We start from the raw sequence: 20,467 nt of genomic DNA on the forward strand, positions 1-20,467 counted from the left end.
ACTAGACAGATGCAACATTCTGCAGAGACCTTATTTTTGATGCCTTCTTCCTCCTTCTACAATTAGGTGATCACCAAATCCCAAACTTTCTCTATGGTGTCTTTAGATTTTTTTTTTTCTAATTTGCATTCACAGAAGTTGAACCAGAATAGAGTTTCACCCCTCAGCACCTGTTTTTTGAAGTGAAGTAGAAGCAGGTAGTTCTTGCTAGCTTCAATTCAGTTTTCATAATGCTTCCTCTATCTTTGCCTTGAGAATAGAATTAGTTTTCTAGCTTCTTTTGTCTGCTTTTGTGCCACTCCTGATTTTTTATTGCTCTGGATAAACACAACTTTCAAAAGAATGTTCTCAGAGCACCTGCCTTTCTTTTTTAGTGTAGTATCACTGCTAGGGTGTTTTATCTAAAAATATTATGAGCATATATTTTTGCAGTGTATTGCGCTGGTGTCCTCTGATGAAAACAAATGTTATTCATTTGCATCAGTTACATAGGGTTGTGTGCTGTGATAATGCTTAATAAATAATAATATTACAATGAGTTCAGTAACGTTATAGAAGACTGAAGGAACATTTCTCTTTTAGATAATCTATCAAGTAACAAGATTTTTTTTTTTTCTCTTTTCGTTTGTGAAAAATGTTTACATTTAGACTTTGATTCTTAAGGATTGGTGGATCTGGATCATCTGTAGATTAAATTTTACTCAGTGTATTTTGTAACATGCTGCAAAGAACAATGTTGGCTAATGTTTTTCTTTCCATATTCTTAAGACAGTGTATCTCATAATCTTAAAGATCAGTGATTTCTACTGCCTAATTGTAGAACTTTTTTGGTTTTCATGTAACGTCCAATATTTATGCATGTGAATGATAAACATTTAGGGTGTTCCTAAAACTAATCACACTTAACAATTTTTACTTCCAGGTGGAACTGAACACCTATAACGCAGTTTGCAAACTATAACATAATTAAAAATAATGCATTTCAAGAAATCATCACCATATTATCTGAAAGATAAACATGATTGTTTTAATCCATCAAAGTAACAACAGTTAAAACAACTATGCGATGTAGATGCTTAGATCATACTTTAAAAAATGAGCTGGAAATTTGTGACTGAAAAAATGATGTTTGGATTGTGCATTTACATTTCCCAGAAATATTTAAAAGTACACAAGGCTACTAATGTACTTTATTTCTGTTTAAAAATTTAATCTCTATATATGAAGTAAACAAAAATACTATCAAAGTATTTCACATGTAACAACTTGCCACTAAAGAGATATTTTCAGTATTTTGTTTAGAATTGTAAAATCTCTTTTTCTTGACAGTGTTCTTTCATAACTTAAGTTTTGCATGGTATTGGCTGTAGTCTTTGTTTAAACTAGAAGGAAACACACAGTTTTGACAAGGATTTTAGTAGCGCCTCCTAACACAAACAGGGATTTATTGTGCTGGAGTATTTCATGTCAGATTTAGGAATAAATCCCCAAAGTCTTGAAATCTCTGTGTTTCTGTCAAAAAACTGTGTTTTTCATCCACCTTTTCTTTTAAGAAATCATGTGCTTTCATTTTATTTTAATACTTTGTCCACCAAATGTCCTAGCTCCTCTAATGTTTCCCCTTAATTTAATTGAAGAAAGGAGGAAACTGAAGCTGATGTACATGCAAGAAGGGAGGGTGGAAATATTCTTCTGACACTTTTGCTTCAGGATACATTTGAAAACCAACTGAAATGGCTTACCAGCATTGTCTTAACAGTGAGAATTATCCTTTGATAGTGAAACTGTGGGATGTCAGTGACAGACTTGCAGACTTGCTCAGTATTTGTATGAAGAATATAAAGAGGTTACCACTGCAGCAATCAGTCTGTTTTTAAAGTCTGCAAAACACAGCGCCACTCACATCTCTGCATATAATTGTTTAGAGATGATACTGTAAACACTGGAGGAAATTCAATGGTGATTCTTCTTTTCCTCTAAAAAGATGTCATACCTTTGGTTGAAGCACTGTAAATGTTACACTGTGGTTTCAGAGCTTTCAGGGCTATACAATTGATTCCTAGTTGGCAATGTCTTTAATTTAAAGACATGTTTTACTCATTTACCCATAGCTACAAAAACAATTGTGAAAAGTTAACATAAGACAGCAAAAAATAAATTCTAGGTATTAAGTATCTGTCATGAATGCACATGGTAGATTTACTAGGTTTGCTCGAAAGCTTTCAGGGCTTATGCTTAAAATAAAAAAGAACATTTTTTGTTCTACTAATGGCAGGAATGGTGATGTTACACACTTAATTCTCCTTGTATTGGACACTTTGTATCAGAAAGCTGGCAATGTTTATTTACATGGAGTCAATGATCTGCAGGGCTAAATACAAACTCCTCATGAATTAGGTGTCTCAGACTGGTTTTCTCTTTAATTTTTACCTAGGGGTATTGTTGAATGTTTTAAGAAAAAATTATTTGAACAATTATCAAAACTGATTTTGCACACTTGATATTGCACCTAAGATACAAGGGTAGAGTAAGGGATGTTTCAAAGACTGTTCCAGCTCAATTTTCAATCATTCTTTAAGGAAATGAATTTGCTTAAAGCTTGATGACTTTGGTGGATGGCAGTAAGTTGTTAAATACTCTAGTTTATGTTATAGCTTCTAAACAGAAAAAAGTAAAAGATGTAGTGTTGTAGAATTCAGAAATAATTTTGCATATATTCTTCTTTCCTGTATTCTGAACAGCGGAATGAACCACACAGTGACCACAGAAATGTCCTATTATTCACATGAGCTTGTCAAATATTTCAGTCTTTACTGCAGGAGGTTTTCTTTTTTTTTTTAGATACATTATTTGGAAGGGAGTGTCTGATATATGTCTCTAAAATCCAACTTTTTTTTTTTTTTTCCTTAGAATGACTTAGTATTAATCTATTTCTTTATTCATTTTTATAGATAAAAAAAATCAACAGGAATTTTCCCGTAAACCAGCAGGTAAGAAAAAGAAAATTTGGGCTTGTTTCATTTATAATTCTCATTTCAACGCTATTTAATTATGTGGTAGCTGTGCATTATTCTAGCTCAAGAATTCTCATTAGATTTTCTTTAAAGAGTACTTTGCTGCCTCAAAATAGGTATTTTTATCCTAAAGCCAAAGGGAACTGGAGTGTTTCGTCAAAGTAAGATCATGCCTAAACTTTTCAAATTAACCTGTTTAATGCATATATGTGTGTATATATATATATATATAAAGGTTTTCTTCAGATTGCATCTCACCCATTTTACTACAAAAGGGGAAGTGAAATTATTATGCTTTACAGAATTAGCCAGTATCTGTCAATGTTCTAAAATTCTAAAAGTGTATTACTTTTATTATCCAAATGAAAGCACAAAAAATAATATTTGCACAAAGTTATGGAGCAGGCTGGTAGCAGAATTTGGAACAAACTGCATCATCTGACTGTGTCCAAGTTCATCCATTGGCAGTCTCATATTACTGGAAGGCACTGCAATGTCTTAAAAAAAGGGAGTAAGATTCCTTGAATAGAGATGGTTTCTTGCAAAATGCATCATAAGCACAACTGTTGCTCTTCTCTACAGCTGTATATCAGGTGATTGGATCCATGGGACAAAGGGACAGAGCTGTGTGTCTTGAAAAATCTCTTCTTTCCACAATTTTTTTTTTTTCTTTAAAGAAGCAAACCTACAGGCAGCTTGAAGTTAAAGGCTGAAATTCTGAGATTCTAGTTGCTAGAGACCGTAGTAAGAATGGACAACAGCCACACCTCCTCAAAAGGGTCAGCATATATTTCAGAAAACTGTGTAAACAAAGCATGAGTAAAAATATTTAGGGTAAAGCTCACTACACTGTAAAGTGATCAAAGATTAATTTGGAACATAGTCTGTTCCCATACCACAGTAATGCCATTAATTGTTCTGTGATATAGCACAACAACAGTTGAAACTGTGAACAATTTTGTGGTGGGCTACTTATCACAGAGTACACATCTAGTAAGTTAAACCAGTGCATATATTGTATATCACAACTGTTACATAATGGGGATTTCTTTTTAAGAAACTTGTAATAAGGGGAAACAGAGAAATCTGATTCATCAGAAGGAACAACTTACTTCCTCATAGAAGAGAAGTATCTATAGGACTGAGCTGTAAACTTGCCTTCGAGAGGACAGATTTGAGGAAGAATAGTGCTTTCACCTCCCTTACACCACATCTTCAACCAGTCAACATATTTCTCAGCTCCCTGTCTCTGGTCCAACTTTATTCATATGGAATTATTAATATGGAATTGTGCTTAGTGTAACTCACAAAGGAGGGTGTATTACTATTTTGTTTGCTGCTATCTTCATGAGAAGGTCCACAAATCATAATAAATGAATGAATGATGATGATAATAATAGTAGTAATAATAACAATAGCAACTGTATGGGTATGTATAAATGAAGTTAGAATAAATAAAACATAATAAACAATTAGGAACATTTTTATTTGCCCTTGATTCTCGATTCTTCATCTGCACTACAAGTACTCAGATTTTTAGATACTTTTATCTCACTCTTGCCTCCTGAAGTCACAGAAAGGAAGTGGTTTGTCACATTCAGCAATTGAAGATGGCACTTGCATTTGGGCATTTTCAGAACAGTTTCTATAACAGCAGTTGCTGGCAGTGGCAAAGAAATGCTTCTGTCTCAAAAGAAGGAAGGACGAAATGCCTAGTAGACAACTAATAGTTAACTAGCTCCATTCTCACTCTTATGATTTACTCTGAATTTATCTCTTTGCTTTTATTACTGTGAAAAAAGACAATAAAAATATGAACAACAATTATTATGTCTCACCAGGCTAATATTAATTCAGTGATTTCTGCTGTTTTGGCATATGTGATCAGTAAGGCATTTTCCTTTTCATAAGATTTCAAGTGGAAAGCAAAAATAACTTTCTTGGCTTGAATAGCTTGTTGGTCATGTTATCTGTTAGGGCAGCCTGCAATTAATGTGTTTTTCTCTCATCAGCATCAGTCACTGTATTCCAAAGTAATTACCATGGATCATTTCAAGAAAGTCAGCAAAAAGATCAAACTGAAAAGAGAGAGGCCAATTTGATGGGCAGTGAGACTGATAAGGTCTCACTGCCCATCAAATACTGGAAAACAAAAAGGTTTATTGATCTGTGAATGTTTTGAAATTTTAGGGAACACTAATTTCAAAACAAGACTCCCTTTTGGGTTTACCTTATGTAAAGAGTGTTGGGGGTTTTTACTGTAGAAGGAGCTAGGAGATATCACCTAATTTAAGTTAAATAAGGTATTTCTGAGAAGAGTTAGAAAAGACTACACAGATGTAAGGTTAATTTCTGTCTTCTGATATGCAGCAGACATTAACATGATATGCAGGGAAGGAACAAGCCTTTTTACTTGTTACATTAACACATCATTACTTATCTGAATATTAAATTATCATCTTGAATACTTTTGTCATTTTGACATTTATTTTAATAAAATACATTTTTGTCTAAGAGGTTGAATAGCTAGTTTTAACTTCTTTCTGCAATCACATCATGAACTTGAACTCTGAAACCAATCTGATTGGGATTTTACTTCAAGATTTTTTCTTACAATATATTTTGCCTAAAATGATTAGTCCAAACTACAGGCAGGTTGTCTGTTTAGGATGGAAATGCCTCTATGTCTTATTATGTGCCCTATGCATCTTATTCAATAAAAAGCAGTAATAAGACAAACTCTGACAGTTTCTAAGCACTTATAATGAAATGTTTTCAAAGTCAGTTTATTGAAAAACATCGATTGACTAAGAATTTTTAGAGTACTATCTTTAATCAATGCAGGTGGAAAAGGTTTGTATGATCATGTGGCTTTTCAGTTCTCCCTCAGTGACAAAATTTCTACAGTATATTTCACATTTCTTCCCTGTGTATCTAAAAGATTCCTGATAAATACCAATACATTTCAGTATTTAACTTTTTGTCTCAAATGTCCTCCTTTTGCTAAATATCCAGTTACTAGGAAGATTAATATCTTTCTTACACTTAGCTGTTACTAATATCAAAATGCATGTGAAGGTTTTGATTTTATGCCTTTGTCTATCTAAGCAAGATTTCCCATAGAATTTTCCATCAACAGTGGCAACATTGCAAGTTAATCTTTCGACTTCTGTCTCCATCCTATTATGCTTAAAAAAGCTCCAAACCTCATACTTAATTTCACTTAATGAATACCCATGGGGTTTTTTATGAGTACTAGCAGCATAATTGAAGATTATTTTCAGTTAGAATTTTTGTGTATTTATTTAAATAAAATTAGTATGTTTATATGTATCTGTATATATATGTGGATTTTAATTAGTTATTAAAAGTAAAGGGGAGAAGGCAGTTGTCAAACTAGAGTCAAGGAACCAATGCAGTTAGAATTCTTTTATGAATATATTCTTGATTTGGAGAAGAAAATATTAGCACAGACAGATCCCTTAGCATTACAATAAGGAAACAAATGAACTTACATAGGTGTGGAAGCTATTGTAACACTGACAGTGTTATCCAAATGTCTCACTGTTGCAGTAAGTTAAAAAGCAAAGAGAAAAAGTGATTAGAAAAGACTTGTTAACTGCACATAATGTAACAGCTTTCCTTTAGGGCAGTAATTGTGAAAGTAGGTTTGTCTGGAAAATTATTAGAAAGATAAGATACATTTATTGGAAATCAAAAGTTCAAAGATGATGGGTCTTGATAAGAAAGTGATAACTGTATGGACAGGATGAAGCAATAAGAAGTCCTGAGATTGATGTTAATATGTTTAATAGTGGTGGAAAGATGATGCAAAAAATGCTGGAAGAGGACCACACAGACAAAATATTGTTGAAGAAGATTGTGGGAGAAAAGGGAAATAAAGTTCCCCCTTTCTCAGCTGACAATGATGAAAAGAACGCTTGAAGGTGGTAAAAAATCAGAAAATTGGTTGTGTTTTCTATATTGGTACTATATGCATGGGCTACGTATAGTACCATCTAAGAGAATATCAGCAAGTAGTTGTGAAAATAATTAAATAATTTGGTGCTGAAAACATAATGCATATTTTAAATATGTACTAAAAATAATACTATGTCATAGACAAAATTTCCATAACTCCAGAGGAAAAACAATAAAGACCTTATAGCAGAGAGGCACGAAGAATAAAGTATTTCAGGGTTTCAGCCAGAGACTTCTCTATCTGATCAGCCAAGATGGGAGAGGAAACACAAGCGTGTTTCCTTTTCTTGGAACACATCACTGCTCTTCAGCTGTTACACTGATTACAGCAAATGTCAGCTCCTGCCAGAGCCATCATTAGGCAGGTGAGTTCTGAAAGGTGGCATTGACTTCCCTGCTAACCCTTTCCAAACAACAGGAAAATACACCCTACCTCAATAAACTGTGGTGGTGTATTGAGGACAAGCACTGCCCATTCCTTTTCAATTCCCAATCTTTACATCAGCCACCATGAGTTTGTGAATGTGCTGATATCAGCTGAAAATTGTCTTGAAAGCATCTAGGGAAATCAGCATTAGATAGTCTTTCTTACAAAATCTTCTGATTCTTTTCAGGGTGGGAAACCAAATGTATTGCCTCTAGCTACTGGAGATTTTAGTACACATTATAACCCTCATTTGCTATTTGGGTTTTACTGGAATTTGGCATCTACTTATTGCCATGCCAGGAGGATGAATTTGTTGCATCTGGTTTAGGTACACAGTGGAATTCAAGGTTTAGATCTAAATCTCTAGTCTGGCCTTCAGTTCACTTAAAAAGGTTAATGGTATTGCTCAGGTGGACTGATAGGACAACATCTGTTCTAATGATAAACATCTGTATGAAACACAGCACATGCCATTTTTTTTTAAATTGCAGAAAAATAACCTCCAAGATGACATTACTATTGTATTAATATTTTTAAAGTGGAATGATTAAACAGAGTGTTCTACTGAAAGGTGACATGTCCTCAAAATAAATCAAGTCATTACTCTAGAAGTACATTAAAGACAATGGGTTTTTTTCCCTCCCCTTAGGTGTATTTTGTTTTCTTTTTTTATTATTCTTTTTTTTTTCTTCCTGATTTTGCATGACTGTTGAATTAATTATTTTTCAACATGCCTTTATTGTAGTTCCTCAGAGTAGCCATTCTGCAGCTCTTGACTGACAGTTACTGAACTTTCAGGTCCTATGGTACATCTGCTCTAACACCATCTGTTTTCACAGTAAGGATTTGATCACATTTATTTTGAAGGAAAATCTCTAGAATGAAGCTTCTATTGTTAAATGTTTATAGAAACACACAGGGGGAGCTGAGTTCTTGCTGTTAAATTAAGCAGAAGTGCACGATAGGGTGTAAATTACGCTGTGCTAATTCCCCACATTGTATTGTCAGCCATCTATGGCACTTGGCGTGGATTATTACTCCATAACATAAACCCTTGAAAGGCTTATGTTGCTTATTAATACTTTATTAAGCTTTCGGTAAAATAAAAGGAATATAACTATCTATCTATCTATATAAATATGCGTGTTTGGTTGACATGAAGTAGTTTTCACTGAGCAGTTTCTTTAATTGTTTTAGATGCTTCTGAGGCTCTTTCTATTATAAAAACTATGCTTCCTATGGCCAATAAAATATTATTCTTCCCTTTACATTGTAGTCCAGAGTAGCTTTTGAACTTCAGGACATGAAAAAGTTTTAGAAGGGCAATACACACCATAGATTGTTAGAGATTTTAGGCTGAGGAAACCATGTTGACTTTTAAAAGGATGGTCAGACTGCTTCCTGAAGATAGTGAATTGCCTGATGAGCTAGATAACATTCATGTTGTGAGTCACTTGATGCAGTTATAGGATAGCAATGCTTATATCCTAGGGCTGCATACCCTATAGCTCATGAGAGGATGGAAGTAATTTGGATACCCGCTGGAAATTTAGATGATAGAAAAGGGTGATTAGATCAAGTTCTTATTTAAATCTCAAACTATAAGTCTCAAGCTGTGCACCAAATTATTTTTGCATGTCCAGCAAATTCAATTTTGCCTCAAGTATAGATTTCATCCTCATTTACGTATTTTTCTCATTTATCTTCTCTTTTTTTTTTTAATACTAACTCATTAGTATAACAAATATGTTAGCTATTTTTTCCTCTGCAATATTAGTTCCCTGAAAATTGCTTTCAATAAGGGTAAGTTTTGCCTGACCAAATTTAGTGACCACATCTGTGTTAGATCTGTGTTCAGGTTTTAGTCAACACAGGGATGAATGTACTGTATTCTCCACTAAAGGCTTAAATAGGGCAGATGAATTAGGGGAGTCTAAATACCTTGCTCTATTGTGGATATTTAAAATTGAGTGAAATGAACAGACACGTCCCACAACTAGGATGTTATTAAGTCAAACCCTAAATTGATAAACAGATAAACAAATGTTACTCATTTTCTGGTTCTGGAAGAAGACATACTAGATACTGTGTGTATTTTAGTGACATTTCAAGGGTAGATTACAGAGAGGACTTAGGAGTCTGCATGGAAGTGATGCGATGCCTAGCTGTTACCCATTTGGTTCCTGAAGAATGGAGAACCCTCGGGATAAGATCCAAACCAGCTGGGGCGTAGCGCTACCTCGGGCAGCTCAAAGGGACAAGTCTGATAGCCCTTCTTTCTTTGTGGCATAGGGGGCTGAGTCAAAGCTTCATTCATGTCAGGTTCAAAGCTCTGAATGCTTCCACAAAGATTCTTTCTAAGAAATTAATGGAAGCTCCTGCTCTAAAGAAATAGGTAGATAGATAGATACACATACTTTTTGAATGAATGTGTTTAAGCCTATTTTTGGGTAACAGTCATGGCTTAAAAGTGTTCAACTGGTAAGTGGATAGCTTGATCTGCTGCTTTCCAGACTAAGGTGTTCTTACCAGATCTTTCACCCTGCTTTACACTCCTCCAGATGTGAAATCAGGCTCTTTCTGATCCCACAGGTCTTTTGTGTCTTTCTGCATAGTGTTATAGCTTCAACAGGAACTGTATACCTCAGCTGTCAGCTTGATGGTTAAGTTAGAAGATGAAATATACAGGTTTGACAGACTGACTTTGCAAGTGCTGTAGTTGCTAGATTGCCATAATAGGGGCTTTCCCTTCAGCTGCTACTTTTGGAACAATATGATCTTAATGTTTTTTAATAAACCTGACCCTGCCTGTATGCATCCAAGGTTCTTCTGAATCAGACCCCCCCAGGAGATTAAGGCAGAGGAATCATTGCTTCCTGATTTGTCATAAATACTTGCAGTTCTCCACAGAAACATAATTCTGTATTTATGATGAGGTCAGACAGTGAGAAACCACTGAATTAAAATAGCAATCGAAGGGATTGCTTTTGTTGCATCATTTTATCACTGTGTTCTATTTATATACATGACATAATTAAATCCTGCTTCAAGTCTCTAAGCATATTTGAATCTGATATTTTGCCACTTTTAGCCAAGAAATGGGATATGTAACATAAATTGGACAGTGAAAGGGATACCTGCAATTTGAAAGACAGATTTTTGGGGGGTGTTGGATATTTATGATGTCTGAGACTGGAAACATAAGTAGCAAATGTTAAGCCAAGAAAGGGCCATTTTTTTATTCTAATAGAATAAATGATTGCATCTTTTTCATATATTTTGTTGTTGGACAGGATTTTTCGCTACTATCCAAACAGGCCAACAAAGCAGGAGAACAGGAAGCAAATTTCAGCATTGTTGTTAGAAATAGATAACTTGAATGATGCATATGTGCTGTACGTCTCTGCTCTCTGACAAGTTCCTAAAAAGTGGTAACGAAGAGAGGAAATAAGAAAAGGAGAGAAATTGAGTGACCATATCCACAAAAGATATAGGTCATCTTTTTTTTACAGCTATACTTAGAAAGATTAAGTATGGGGAAAACTACTTTTTTTTTTCTTCCCTCTCTAACCTCACCTTAAATCAGGAATTGTTAATATCCACAGCTTACCAGATATGAATTTGTTCTGTCTGGCCATTTTGGAAATTTCATTGGAAGCTGAGGCTAGAAATAAAAACATTGCAATGCTTTATCGTAATGACTATTTTATTGCATGAAGTGAGTGTAAAAGTTTCCAAGAATAACATTAATTTTAGTAGATTAGAATGAAGGTGTTCAGTAAGCCTATACACATTATTCCTTGGGGAATTGTATAATCTAAATAAATTAATTGGAATCAATGAAGCATATACTTTAAGTGTAGATCTTCTGTTGAAGAAGCACATGGGACTCAAAAGGCTTAGAGAAAGTATTTTTAATTACAGTTTACTTCAAGAGGAGAGGTGAATAAGCATTTCATTTATTCTCATTCACTTATTTTACCTCTATGCAGATGATCAGTGCTTCATATTATACCCTGTGAGAGGAAAATAATTTAGTTTCTTGAACTTCTAAGAACAGTGGCTAAACAGAATTCTATGGAGCATAGATGGTCATTGATCTTTTCCCTTTAATCACAATAATAGTCCCTGGTACCGGTGATAAAATTGCTACCTGAATTTCAGAAAACAGTTGATGTGTAAAACAGTACAAAGTAATTTACAATTTATGGGTTACCTACAAATGAAGAAGGAAAAAAACCCAAGAAGTATTAATCACTGAAAATGTCTGAAGGAAAACTGACAATAAAATTGATGGAAAATGTTAAAAAATGTAGTTAATTGCAAATGCAGAAACATGCCCTAGAAATTCATAGTATGAGGACACGTTTTTGTCCTTTTAAACAGTTATATTTTTTGGTAAGGAGACACTGTTTAGTGAGCAATATCTATTATACATTTAACACATTAGAGAACTTTTGTTTTCAATATTACTATTTTGGGAAAGAAAACTTACTAAATCCATCCTATTTTATGACACAGCAAATAGAAATTTAGCAGCAGCAAATAGATGAAATATTCTCGGGAGCTAACAACCGAAAAAAATATTTATTTATTTATTTAATAATAAACATTTTCCTTGTTGGAATATCTCTCAGTGATGCTGGGTTTAGAACCAAAAAAGTCTAGCTTTACTTAAGAAGAATGATTCTGCAAAATGGTGCTGATCTGGAGAGGCAAAAGGGCATGAAGCAGTAGATAGTCAATGCTGTGGCCAGAAACTTCTGACCAAGGTCCAGACAGACATCTGGCTTCTTTTTCTAAAACAGATCTCTACTGGATGGCTCTGGTGGTGTGTAAGTGCTGAGTGTCCAGAGCCACTCAATCCAACTTGCATGCTCAGAGTACCCCCAAAGTCCAGCAGGATCAAGATATAAGAGTGTGCAGTTTGTAGCTGCTTTCTTTAAATATACAACGAGAAATCAAGCTGCTTCCCATTATTTGTTTAGCAGCCTACTGTTGATGGTACTTGCTTAATAGAAGCATGTGGTGGGTTGACCCTGGCTGGGTGCGAGGTGCCCACCAAAGCCGTTCTATCACTCCCCCTCCTCAGCTGGACAGGGGAGAGAAAATATAACAAAAGGCTTGTGGGTCGAGATAAGGGCAGGGAGAGATCCCTCACCAATTAACATCATGGGCAAAACAGACTCAACTTGGGGAAAATTAACTTAATTTATTACCAATCAAATCAGAAAAGAATAATGAGAAAGAAAACCAAATCTTAAAACACCTTCCCCCCGTGCCTCCCTTCTTTCTGGACACAGCTTCACTCCCAATTTTCTCTACCTCCTCCCCACAAGCGGCACAGGGGGATGGGCAATGAGGTTGGGGTCAGTTCATCACATGTTGTCTCTGCCAGTCTTTCCTCCTCAGGGGCAGGACTCCTCACACTCTTCCCCTGCTCCACCGTGGGGTCCCTCCCACGGGAGACAGTCCTCCACAAACTTCTCCAGCATGGGTCCTTCCAGTGGGCTGCAGTTCTTCAGGCACAGACTGGTCCAGCGTGGGTCCCCCACGGGGTCACAAGTCCTGCCAGAAAACCTGCTCCAGACTGGGCTCCTCTCCATGGATCTGCAGGTCCTGCCAGGAGCCTGCTCCAGTGTGGCCTTCCCACGGGGTCACAGCCTCCTTCTGGCATCCCTCTGCTCCTGCGTGGGGTCCTCCACGGGCTGCAGGTGGATATCTGCTCCACCATGGACCTCCATGAGCTGCAGGGGGACAGCCTGCCTCACCATGGTCTTCCCCACAGGATGCAGGGGAATCTCTGCTCTGGCGCCTGGAGCACCTCCTCCCCCTCCTTCTTCACTGACCTTGGGGTCTGCAGGGTTGTGGCTCTCACATGTTCTCACTCCTCTCTCTGGCTGCAGTTTCTGTGTCGCAGCAACTTTTTTTCCCTTCTTAAATCTGTTATCCCAGAGGCACTACCACCATCGCTGATGGGCTTGGCTTTGGCCAGTGATGGGCCCATCCTGGAACCAGCTGGCATTGGCTCTGTTGGACATAGGGGAAGCTTCTAGCAGCTCCTCACAGAAGCCACCCCTGTAGCCCCCCACTACCAAAACCTTGCCACCCAAACCCAATACAAAGCAATAGTTACTCATCACTCCAACCTATTGCTCTCATGAGCCTGGAGGTAAGATAATATGGCAGCTTCTCCTTCCCCTCCTGCTGAAGTAGGCTGCCATTCAAAACCAACCCCACAGTGGGAGACTATGCGAATAGGATCCAGACCTCTGAGACTATGCAAAAAGGCCTTGAAGAAAAGATTCTCTTTGTGAGAGGAAAGACTTCTGGCTAAGTATTAATTTTCAGTTTACATCCATCAACTGTTTAATAAAGTTGCTGTAGGTCATTGGCCACTCTTCATAGGGCCTTGAACTATTGCATCCGGATCTCTCCTTCAGCCACACAGGTGGCACCCACAGTGGATTTTTTTGTGAAGGAACCTGCCTGTCCCTCTGTGGAGCTCTGTCAATACAGAGCCTCAGTGTCTAACACTGAAGTTCGAGCTTCACTGAGGACCCAGTCTTAATTTTGGGGCAGTTACGTCCTTTATGTGTTGTATCCCTCTGTTGTTAATGATGGTGGGACACTGTGCATTTAAAAAAAAAATTAAAAATGCCAGAGTGGAAGAAAGCTCTGATATTGCAAAATAGTTGTTACTCAGCAGTCCTTAAAGCCTGAGCTTTTCCAATGAAACTACAAAAACCATGGAAATACCGAGATGTCAGATACAAGTCAACTATTGACAGGCATCACCTCCCTGTCAAAAAATAATTAAGTGCAACATGAGTTCAATAAATATTATGAACTCTACTGCTAACTCCCTGACAAAGGCTATTGGCATATGACCAGCAAAAATTCCTTCAGGATAGCTTAGGTTCAATCTAAACACCAAGCAAATTAGAACAGTCTTTATTCTAACAAAGCAAAAAAATCAGCTTGTTAAAAAATAAGTTATGAAGAGAAGCATGAAAACAATATTATGTAGAATATGCTGAATATCATGTTCTTGATCTAATAATGCTCCTAAGGTTTTTCTTAGCTCTTGTAGGAGGTATTTTAGTAGTAGTTTTCCTCTACTTTGCTGTCTTTCAGAATGGGACTGCATTCTGGTTCCCTTCTTCAACCCAGTTGTATTTGGATACCACTGTTTAAAAATTGATACTTAAAGTGGTTCTAGAGTAGTCCTACTTCTCCTTCTTTCTTAGTAATTAATTTAGGAAGATTTTCACTTACTTTAAGATTGTGTAAGAATGCAAGTTATACATCATTACTTTAGTCCTTTACATGCCACCTTTTCCATTCTGTTTAGAAAGTCAATTGAATTTCAAGTAATTTCAAGATATTTAGCACCTCTGTTTTCTTCTCATCTGACTTATTGAGCTTATGAGCAATAGAAGAGTCCTACTGTCTTCAGTCTCAAGGGTGCCTTACCTGCAAGCAGGCTGTACTAAAAGTTCCTTTCCAGAGTGTGTTTTAAGGATGAAAGTCTGCAGTGAGAAGTTTGATACACTGCCTCACTCAAAGTTAGGGTAGATATAAAACGGGTGAATTTAGAAAATCCTGGACAGCTACAACTGGATTATGAAATGTGAACTACTACATTTGGTATTGAGTACTGTGTGTGCCACTAATGAATAATGTGGCACAGTAATAAAAACAATGCTGAAGCTGGTTTGCTAAGAATAGTAAGTCGGGACTATTTTAAAACAGACTCCAAGACAGATGTGACTGCTTTGAGATCAAAGACTCACAGAATCACAGAATTATTCAGGTTGGATGAGTCGTCGTAGGTCATCTGGTCAAAGTTCTGCTCAGAGAATGGCCAACATAAATCAAGTTGCTCAGGACATTCCCCAGTCAAGTTCTGAATATCTTTAAGAATGGAGACTTCATAACATCTCTCGCCAAGAGAAATAATTCAATTCAGTATTTCTGAAGTACTAAAAGACATCAAAAGTGCTTTGATACATGATTTCTTTGCCATAATGCCACAAGTAGACATATTGAATAAATCTCTCTCTGTAGATCTAGGAAGGCACATACTCTGGTTTTCAATTGCAGAATATTTATTTGTTTTTGTAAAGATAGTTTATTTTTCAGGCTGTTCTGATTGAAAGTTCAAACTCTGACGGCAGGTGAAAGAGAAAAGCAGTGACCCATAATGTTATCTCTATTTAGCTGTAATGAAAGACGAAGCCTCTTTGGGACCAGTTTGTTAAAATACTGCAAGTTTTATCCATTCAACTGTAATTTTTTTCAGAAGTAGTCTTTATAAGCCATTCAAAATCCACTGAAAATCCTTTTAAAAGCAAAAAAAAAAAAAATTGAAAAATCTGTGGTCAGAATACTCTGATAGATGATATGTGGCTAGGAAGTATGAAATAAGCATAAATACATGCTTGATTTCCTAATGGCATATAGGCCATTAGATTGGCATGCAGAATTATTTGAAACAAAAAGGAAAGTTCCAAGTTAGTTAGGTGTTTCTATACCAAATACGTTTCTGACGACATTTTAGAGGCATTTTTTTAAACTTAACTAATGTTGATCCACCAAAGACACTGTGCAGATGCATGAAAACTTCTCATCTGTAGATTTTCATGTTCTGTAGAAGAGCTGTGTGGCCTTCAGTTATTTCTGACTAATCTACCAGTAGATAAAACTTCTTCATTATTTCCCTTCTCTTAGTAAACTTTGCTGCTATGCACTGATTGGCAGTTGCTGGAGATACTGATCTCCAGAAAGTTTAATAAGAAAATTCAATAACTAATTTTGCTTATGTCGCAAATGAGATTTTGTTACATGCCTTTTGGTTCAGCAGCAATTTAGGATTTATTAATATTTTTGAGATAGATCACAAGATTAGGTTGTGTAACTTTAATAGTACTTAATTACAAGCCAATTTAATGGAGTGATTCAATAGAATTTGTTACAATCAAATTTGCAACTTAGTTAAAGATTCAAAAATGGCAAGGTTCAACCGAAACTTACAGCAGGGTTGCACACACAGATGAAGGTTAAATCAAATCACGCACAGGCACAGACAGGTAAAACAGTTCTGACCCACGCAGACAGACAAGACAGTTCTGAACCAAACCACACAGAGATGGGCAAGATAGCTCCGAACGAAACTGCAAATGCACATGCACAGATACAACCCCCCCCGCCACAGAGGTTAACCTACGATTAAAATTTCCCTCTCATGAGTTTCATTAATTGCTCACTCTTATGTGCCAGCATTCATCAATGGACGGTCAGTAAACCTCGCAAAATCAGGCCTTTAAGTCCTCACGAAATCATCGATGGCCAACCTTTCAATCCTCGTGAGATCTACCCTGAGAGGTGTCCCAGCTGAGGGGGACTTACTGTGTCACACAGCCCACTGCAGCCCCGGAGAGCTCAAAAGGTCTCACCTTGGATCGCTATTTATAGGGTCTTGAGATGACTGGCTTTGGTCATTATTTTACATTCTGGCCACAATTCCTGCTAGAGTCATTCTGATATACAATTCCGGCAGCAGATCGCCCAGGGGGTGCCTGGCACCAATACCTCTCTGCACTTGCAACCAAGATAACAGCACAATGGGAGGTTTTTCAAAATATGCATATCTTACCCTGAAATATCAGGGGGGTCCTGATGTACCATTCAGGCAGCAGGTGGCCCAAGGGTGGCCAAAGAGTGCCTGACACCCAAAAGTCCCTGCACTTGTAATCAAGATAACAGCGCAATGGGAGTTTTTCCCAAAGCATGCATGGCTTATCCTGAGATCTCAGAGTGGCCCTGGGGACTGCACCACCACAGGTTAAAAGAGATGTCTGTCCCCATTGATGGTTGTAAAGAAATGCTGACTAAACCATACCCAACAGTGTCCTGTATCACTTGCCATCATGCTTCTGATTGCAATAGTCATTCATCTTTGAGGGATTATATACATTACTATTTTTCAATTATCTCTAATAATTGCTTCATTATGTGCATTTCTGTGAATGTGAAACTTGGGTTCAAATCATGGTTTAGCTCATTGTAATAGTATAGTCCTTTCCTTGATGCTGTGAGTTCTTAGAAATTAGCAACTTTCCTTGAACCTTTATCAAATTTTTTCATAATAAAAAAAATAAATAAATTACCTACCCACCAGTTAACCTTTCCTAGACCTTCCTTCTCACAGCAAAATCATGGTGCTGGTAAGGAAGGAAATAAACCCCATGTTACTACTCCTTCTTCTTCAGTCACACTCTGTTCATTCAAAACAATTAATTAACTGAACATGGATTATGAAAGCTGAAAAACTGGATTTATGCAGAAAACTGATTGTTTGTACTGTTGAAAATAAAATTTCACCTCTTGATGACTTTTTCTTCTTTCAGTTACATGCACTGGCTACTTAAAAAACCAAATGAATTGCTAAAAAGCAGAGTAATCCTAGGCTAAATTTATTCAAAATTTTTTGGAGCTTTTATTTATATTTATTATTCTGGAAGTATATAAGCAGTAACTGTGTTCTCTGAGAGCCCTGAGAAAGCCTTAAGAATACTTTAAGCTTGCAGAAGTCTTTTTCTTTTGATAATCAGATAGGACAGGAAATAATTGTTTCTCAGTATAAATAGCAAAAGAGGTTTTCCAAATATTAATAGCTATTTTCATCAGTTTGTAAGTATTGCCATTTAAATGACTAAGAATGGAAAGTAAAAATGTGGTTCCCTAATAGTTGTCACCCAGTAGCCATGAATAGCATTATTCCATAGAATTTTGATGTTGGTTTCATCAGAGGATAAAGTATTTAAACATAATATTTTAAATCTAAACAGGCTTTGTATACTAACATATGTATCTGCACTACTAATTCAGTGAATAGTTCAAACTTCAATCTCACAAATATTATAAAAATATTTCTAAGTCAGATCTTGTGAAGTCATTGTTACCAAAAAAGGGATTTCTGTCAAATATGTTTATTTTGCTGTGCAAGCAGCAACACCAGAGACTTAAAAGACAGCTTTATGTATACAGTGAGTATTTGCAGTTTTATTCTGGCTTTGTGAGCACTTTGAAGTGTAAACATCTAATTCTATAGAGATGTAATTTTAGTGTTATGCAAACTCAAAACATGTATTACTAAAATTAATTTCAAATGGGTCTAACTTATTATCCATTACCTGTATTTTCTGTATACTCATTCATTTGGGGTTCTTCCACTTTTATCATTACCTTCTCCTTTGGGTGGCACTCAGTAAGCAGAAATTTAGCAGGCTTTCAGGATGTGAGCGGAGCAGCTACATGAGTAGAATGATCTGACAGATACAGCCAGATAGCCTAAATGGCACTAGTCCTGTCCAAGTTCTGCTTACTAGTCCTTTTGCAGAGAAACAGAAAATGGAAATCAAAATGATATCTGGACCCAGTCATTGAAATCTAATTGAAAAGTACTTCTGGGGCAAGTTAAGAATAATAAAAGTTTCTGTAAGTGATTCACGCACACTGGTACCTGAGAAAGATAAATATGTCAGTTCTTTGCCTGGTGACACCATCAGAAGTCTGAAAGACACTGTCTAGTGACTTGTAATATTCTGATCATTTTCTTCATTCAGCATGTTTCAGTAGTCTAACCTGAGGTGACAAAGATGAATGTGACACATTGGTCATCAGAAAAGAGAGGCCATGCCCTCCAACTTGATTATCTGAAATATTTTTTTGTTAGACCTATTTATATATTAGATCCTCAGAAATATATTACATTTATACTGTGTACATTTAGAAGAGGGAAAAAAAGTCATTAATCAAAAGATAAGTCCTAAACACAGTCAAGCTACTAGGCTTTAGAACAGATGATGTTTACTTTCTCGCCACTTGAGTGTTGAGCTTTCTGTATTGCACTGTTATCTGTTTAAACCCTCAAAAATCCCAGAAATTTTATCCTGGATTAAGATTTACAGCCCTCCTTGTGCCTGCTCATAAATTCAGTAAGTGAAAAATGGACAGGCAGAAATTCAAATATGACCATGTATCAAAGATTTTTTTTGCAGTTAAAAAAACAGATTGCAGTTACACAACAGCAAAAGGAGGGGGAATGATGACAGTGTGATATATAATAATTTTTTTAGTCAGGATGTGTGTGACACCTGCTCATTATCAAAGAGTTTGCTGAAAGCTGCTCTGTTGAGAGTGTCAGAGAAGGTCTGAAGCTTCTCAGGTCAGCTGTAAAATGCCTGGGATGGTAGCGGGACTGAGTCTTCTCAGTGATAAACCTTAGCAGCCAAATGAACCTGCTCAGGGATGTGCTAAATTACTCTGAAGGTGAGTTATGTGGCAGGTAAACAAAAGAAGTCTCTACAGAAGAAAGGAGGCTCATTCAAGTGAGCAAGGCAGATCGCTCTCAATAACACATGACATGTTTTTTCATCATCTAGCTACCGTACCTATTAGCCAGGGAAGTGCTTAACTCAATCCCATGTAAAATGTACACATCCCTTGTGCAGTTCAGGGCATTTACCATATGCTGGTTAGCTGCTCTAGTTGACCTTTTTTTTTTTTTTTTTTTTTTAATTACCCATACAGTATCCTGCAAGCCAGGACTAGCATGAGCTATTTTTGTACTGATTCCTTCTAGTAATTTCACACACACACCCCAAATTAGTATAGATTGGTATCTAATACTGCAGTTTGCATCCAAATCTATCTTTGTAAAAACAGCTGCATAAGGCCTTTCTTGGAAAAAGTCTTAACACAGGAATGCTGTACTTTCTAAATGCTAATCACCTCTATTAAAATGAACAAATTCAAATTGTAATGAATTTTAAATACATTTAATTGTTCATTGACTTGAATAATTTAAGGAAGGAAAAAAAACCCCAACTTTTAATGTTGACAGTTTGACAAAGTCACAGAGTTGCCCAATTAATGTTCAAATTTACTTTGTCTTTAGAAGAATTTATTTCAATGAACAGATGCTTAGAAGTCTTAAATAAGTAAAATGAGTGCTTTGAAATAAACTGTAGCTATTAAC

General features: G+C 36.3%; 1 protein-coding gene across 5 annotated transcripts in view; it reads left to right on the forward strand.

Annotated features, from left to right (window-relative positions):
• The window catches only part of SNTG1 (syntrophin gamma 1), a 352,474-nt gene that overhangs the window by 273,124 nt on the left and 58,883 nt on the right, over positions 1-20,467 (forward strand). For all 5 annotated transcript variants that reach the window (XM_069779317.1, XM_069779319.1, XM_069779318.1 and 2 more), the window contains one exon: positions 2,952-2,990. In XM_069779317.1, the coding sequence (XP_069635418.1) occupies positions 2,952-2,990 (39 nt within the window). The remainder of the gene's footprint in view (positions 1-2,951; positions 2,991-20,467) is intronic.

This window comes from Haliaeetus albicilla, chromosome 3 (genome assembly GCF_947461875.1).
Source record: "Haliaeetus albicilla chromosome 3, bHalAlb1.1, whole genome shotgun sequence".
Lineage (NCBI taxonomy): Eukaryota > Metazoa > Chordata > Aves > Accipitriformes > Accipitridae > Haliaeetus > Haliaeetus albicilla.